Raw genomic sequence first — 5472 nt, forward strand, 5'->3', positions numbered from 1 at the left:
AAAATTTAGAAAATTAATATTTATCTGTTGGTGCCCTGCACTGCAGCCACTTGCAGCCCACTTGGGGCTGCCTGTGCCTGCTCCGGACAGCCCTGTGGGGTGCAAGCAGCTGCAGCAGGGAGTGCCGGCCATGGGGCGGGCGAAGGGCTACTTCCCCCCCCCACTCAGCACTTCCTTGTAACCCAGCCCCACTGCCAGCCTGGACCCCACGCCGGCTCCAAGCTCACCCATCAGGGCTGTGCATGGCGACAGCAGCTGCGCCCCCCCCCTTGCTGCACCAGGCACTGTTTGCCACCACTGCATGTGGGCTGCCCAGCACGTGCTCTGGGCGGACAGCAGCAGCCAACAGTGTCCGGCACGGCAAGCTCAAAAGCCTCCATGGCTCACCAAAAGTATCCAAAACTGTCTAAAACCTAAAAAGGAGGCATACACCCAATGGAAGGGAGGGGCCATCATCAGGGAAGACTATACCTCTGTTGCTCATGATTGTAGGGGGCTGTTAGGAAAGCCAAGGCAGAGATGGCACTGGGACTAGTAACCCGGATCAAAGATAACAAAAGAATCCTTTTTTAAATACATAGGGGGTAAAAAGAAGGTTCCAGGTAATGTGGGGCCTCTGCAGGATACACTAGGAAATTTGGTGGTCTCACCAGACGACAAAGCTAACCTATTTAACAATTCCTTTGCCTCCATTTTTCTGAGCAGGAACCAGGTCATCCCCCCTACCGGGATCCCCCATGGTCCCAGGGGAGGCACAGTGAGGCCCAGGGTCAGAAAGGATCTAGTCAGGGAATTTCTGGTGGGACCGGACATGTTTAGATCAGCTGGTCCTGATGATCTTCACCCCAGAGTGCTGAGGGAATTAGCAGAGGTAATTGCAGGGCCCCAGCACAGCTTTACAAGCACTCGTGGTGCTCTGGCAAGGTGCCAGAGGACTGGAAAAGGGCCAGTGTGGTCCCCATTTTCAAAAAAGGGAGGAAGGAGGACCCAGAAAGTTATAGGCCTGTTAGTCTTACCTCAGTCCTGGGGAAGTTCTTTGAGAAAATTATCCAGGTGCACATCTGCAAGGGGCAACCAGTATGGGTTCATTAGAGGCAGGTCCTGTCAGACCAACCTGGTGGCCTTCTGTGACCAGGTCACAAAATCCTTGGATGCAGGTGTCGCGGTGGACGTAGCCTTTCTGAACTTTAGGAAGGCCTTCGACCCCGTCTCTCACCCCATTCTCGTTAAAAAATTAGGAGATTGTGGTGTCGATGCCTACACAGTCAGATGGGTTGCCAGTTGGCTGGAGGGCCGCACCCAGTGAGTGGTGGAGGATGGGTCATTTTCGACCTGGAGGGATGTGAGCAGTGGGATCCCCCAGGGCTCGGTTCTGCTTTGGGCCTGCACTGTTCAACATCTTCATCAGCAACTTGGACGAGGCGGTGAAATGCACCTTGTTCAAATTCGCAGATGACGCTAAGATGTGGGGAGAAGTGGGCATGCTAGAAGGGAGGGACAGGCTGAATTGGATCTGGACAAGTTACAGGGGTGGGTGGATGAGAATAAGATGGGATTCAATACTGACAAGTGCAGGGTACTGCATCTAGGGAGACAGAACCAGCAGCATACCTACAGGTTGGGGAACTCCCTTCTCGTCAGCACAGAGCCAGAAAAGGATCTTGGAGTCATTATAAACTCCAAGATGAACATGGGCCGCCAATGTAGGGATGCAGTCAGGAAAGCTAAGCACACCTTGTCATGCACGAGCAGGTCCAAGGAGGTGATCGTCCCCCTCTATATGACATTGGTCAGGCTGCAGTTGGAGTACTGCGTCCAGTTCTGGGCAGTGCACTTCAGGAGGGATGTGGATAACATGGAGGGGGTCCAGAGGAGGGCCACTCGCATGATCAGGGGGCAGCAGGACAGGCCCTACAAGGAGAGGCTCAGGGACCTGAACCCGTTTAGCCTCCACAAGAGAAGGCTGAGGGGGGATCTGGTGGCCATCTATAAACTAGCCAAGGGAGATCAGCAGGCAGTGGGAGAGTTCCTGTTCCCGCAAGCACTACTGGTAGTAATAAGGAATAATGGCCATAAGTTGATGGAGAGTAGATACAGTCTAGATATCAGGAGGCACTACTTCACAGTCACGGCGGCTAGGATCTGGAACCAACTTCCAAGGGACGTGGTGCTCACTCCTACCCTGAGGGTCTTTAAAAGGAGGCTAGACAGACACCTTGCCGGAGTCATTCGACTCCAGCATTCTTTCCTGCCCATGGCAGGGGGGTTAGACTTGGGGAGTGCCAGCTAGGCAGTGGGCAAGGGGCCACTTTTCTCCACGCTCAGCACCAGCTTTTTCCCTGCCAGCAAGCAGGAGGTCAGGGCTATGCGCTGTCCCCAGCCTGTACCACAGGGCTGGGGGGCATTAGGAGTGAGCAGCTGCGGGATCCAGCAGGAACACAGGGCCCAGACTGGTGTTCCAGGGCCAATGCCAGCAGGGCCCAGAGCAGGGTGGCAGGAGCGTGGGGTCCCAGCCAGCAGGGGCTCTATGGAGCTGGGCCAGCTTCCCCCTGTCCCTGCTGGTGCAGCCCAGTCTGGCTCCACAGACCCCTGCCAGCCTGTGCCCTGCTTTGGGCCCCACTGGTGCTGGCCCTGGGACATTTTTCCCAAGGTATTTGGACACTGGTCCCTAGATGGTGACCAGGGGCAAGGTCCCCTGTCAAGGGGCAAGGCTACTTATGCAGCCCTTGATAACCTGCCAAAACTGGGTAAGCAGCCATCCACCCAAAATAATTACCCACCCATGCTAAAGAACTCCTGTATGGAACGATTGTAGCCCTGAAGGAAAAGTACCTTCTCCAAACAACTGCTTATGGTGTTACACACTTGTACTTGCTTAAATGAAAAACTGAAGGAGAGCAAAGTCCATGATCTAAGTGAAGCAACACTTAGGGGGAGAGGCTGAAAGAACTAGGGTTATTTAGTCTGGAGAAGACTAAGGTGGATTTGATAACATTCTTGAAATACCTGAAGAGTGAAAAGGGGTTGTGCAAAATACCATTGTTTCATTTCGACATCTGTTTTGCCATTTGAAGGGACAGTGTTCCATTTCATTCATTTTGAAGCACTGTCCCAGATCATTTCATTGAAAAGTGTTTCTGTTTTGACATTTCACCCATGGACTAGAATGGGGAATCATGAAAATGCCTAAAACCTGGTCATTTCCTGCCTGATTTGGATGGAAATTACAGGGGTGGTAGCCCCTTCTGAGGGCATGAAGCCTTCCAAGTGTCAAGTCGATAGGCACAGAGGTTTCTGAGAAACTGCACCTCAAAAGTGATCAAAACTAAAAGTCCTGAAACTTCGTGGCAGCGGCAGCCTCTTGTCATGCAGTGCACAAATCTGGGGGCTTGCACCCCAGGGAGGGCTGCACCGGACTCTTCCCAGGGGTACAAGCCCCCGGATCTGCACGCTGGATGACTGGTGGCAGCAGCAATCTTCCCTGGCACTGGGCGCAGGCTGCACCCACTGCCAGGCTCAGGCAGCAGCCTCAGCCTCCTATCACTTGGCTCAGATCCAAGGAATCGCACCCACGGGAGGAGTCCTGACACTTGGCAGGCTACATGCCCTCAGAAGGGGCTACCACCCCTGCAATTTCCACCTGGGGGTGCAAGCTCCCAGTGCTGCATACCGCATGACAGGAGGCTGCCGTTGCTGCCTGGGACTGGTGCTAAAGCCAAGTAAGCCTGACTTCAAACTCAAAACATTTAGAGTGCCCTTGTTTTGTTGTGAATCCTTTTGTTTTGTTTCCATTTTGCCATTTCAAGCTTGAAACGGCTTTGAAACAAAACACCCAGCAAAATCTCACACAGCCCTAGTGATTATAGGATGGAAATGAGTTTTTAGTCCTGTTCCCTACAGCCACAGAAACTAGCCTCAAACTGTAGCAGAGGAAGTTTAGGTTAGAGGAAGGTTGGAGGTTTAGGAAGAGTAACTTTCTGAGTACAAGGATAGTCAAACTTTGGAACAAGCTACCTAAAAAAAAAAAAAATTGTGGAAACCTCAACCTTGGAAATCTTCAAGAGGAGGTTGGACAGACAGTTGGCTGGGATGGCTTAGTCAGGTTGATCCTGCCTTGAACAGAAGGCTAGTTAAATGACTTCATAAGGTCCCTTCCAGCCTTACTTTCCTACGATCCTCTTAGGTTCTAGTACAATACACTTCTCACCCTTCTTGTACCAGATGTACTATTAGAAAGTGCCAGCTCTTAGTTTTCATTCATTTTTAACTACAAAAGAGTAGTAACAGAGCAACTCCTCTATTGCAAAGAACTCTGAAAGAACACAACAGGTCAGAATTTTTTAACACTATGGATTCCTGCTTGAAATCTCTGAATTTATTTTGTGAATCATGACTGCACACTTAATACTGATAACATTGCTGGGCACCCAGTCACACCCTTGCAAGAATGTCAAGGCATCCCATGGTTCCACAGCACTGGTGGAGTATCACTAGCCTAATAAAACACACAGAACCACTTCAAGCTCTTAGTTTCCTCTACTGAGACCAGCTTTTTTATTTAAAAAAAGGACATTCATTAAAAATTTAGGAAGCAGCAGCAGCATTTGTGGACAAAAAACAAAAAGAAGAAAAAAATTACCAGTGGAATGGGACTTTTATTTAGAATTAATGCATCCTTACAATAAAAATAGTTGTGTTATTTATATAAATGAGTGACAGCAGCTCACATTACTGCAGAGAAACCAATTCCACTTTAAGTAATAGGTTCAGTTAAGATGTGGGCACTTTCCTTTTTTTTTTAAATCTGAACCAGTCTCATATTTTCAGGAGAGTTGGGAAGGACACGGACAATCAAGTCATTTAAGCAATTAAATTATGGTCCAAATAAATTCAGCAGCGAAACACTGTAGGAGATCTCTGCTGTATCTTCCAGCTCTCAGCCAAATGAGAGAGATGGTTAGAGAGCCTGTTTGTTACAAGCTCAGGAGTTTTTCATTGAGAGCAATCTGAGACTGTGTGAGGTTTGCCAAATAGGTCACCATCAGCAGATCCTGAGAAAGACAGAAAGCAAAAATTTATAAGACTGATTAAAACAAATCATGGAGTAGACATGTGGTGGTGATACCAAAGAGAATGTTTAATGTCATTAAGCAGTTTACAAGCAGTGTAACTACTTGGTACCATTCTCTAAATCCTTCCCTAAAGACCGCACTGTGAGTGGTAAGCAGGCTTGCGGATTCCAGTCACCTCAAAATTATGCCTGTGGAAATTAAATTGGGGTAGTACCACACAAGCTGAAGAGATCAAAGGCTAGATCACAAGTCCTCCATACTGGGAGCCAACCAATAAAACCAAGAATGCAGCCATGTAAAAAGCCACTTTAAAGTGGTGGTACAGTAGCAGTGTTAATTGCTCAGAGCCACAGATATTCTTGCTCTCACACTGCCAAGTTTCTGGATGGGGGGGGGGGGG

At 49.3% G+C, this 5472-nt stretch overlaps 1 protein-coding gene across 1 annotated transcript in view; it reads right to left on the minus strand.

Annotated features, from left to right (window-relative positions):
* Nucleotides 1-4801: 4801 nt before the first annotated feature.
* The window catches only part of EIF3F (eukaryotic translation initiation factor 3 subunit F), a 31998-nt gene continuing 31327 nt past the window's right edge, over nt 4802-5472 (minus strand). The window contains exon 7 of the mRNA XM_019502445.1: nt 4802-5051. Coding sequence (XP_019357990.1) covers nt 4974-5051 — 78 coding nt within the window. The 3' untranslated portion in view covers nt 4802-4973. The remainder of the gene's footprint in view (nt 5052-5472) is intronic.

Source organism: Gavialis gangeticus, unplaced genomic scaffold (genome assembly GCF_001723915.1).
Source record: "Gavialis gangeticus isolate Ggan-Ray unplaced genomic scaffold, GavGan_comp1, whole genome shotgun sequence".
Lineage (NCBI taxonomy): Eukaryota > Metazoa > Chordata > Crocodylia > Gavialidae > Gavialis > Gavialis gangeticus.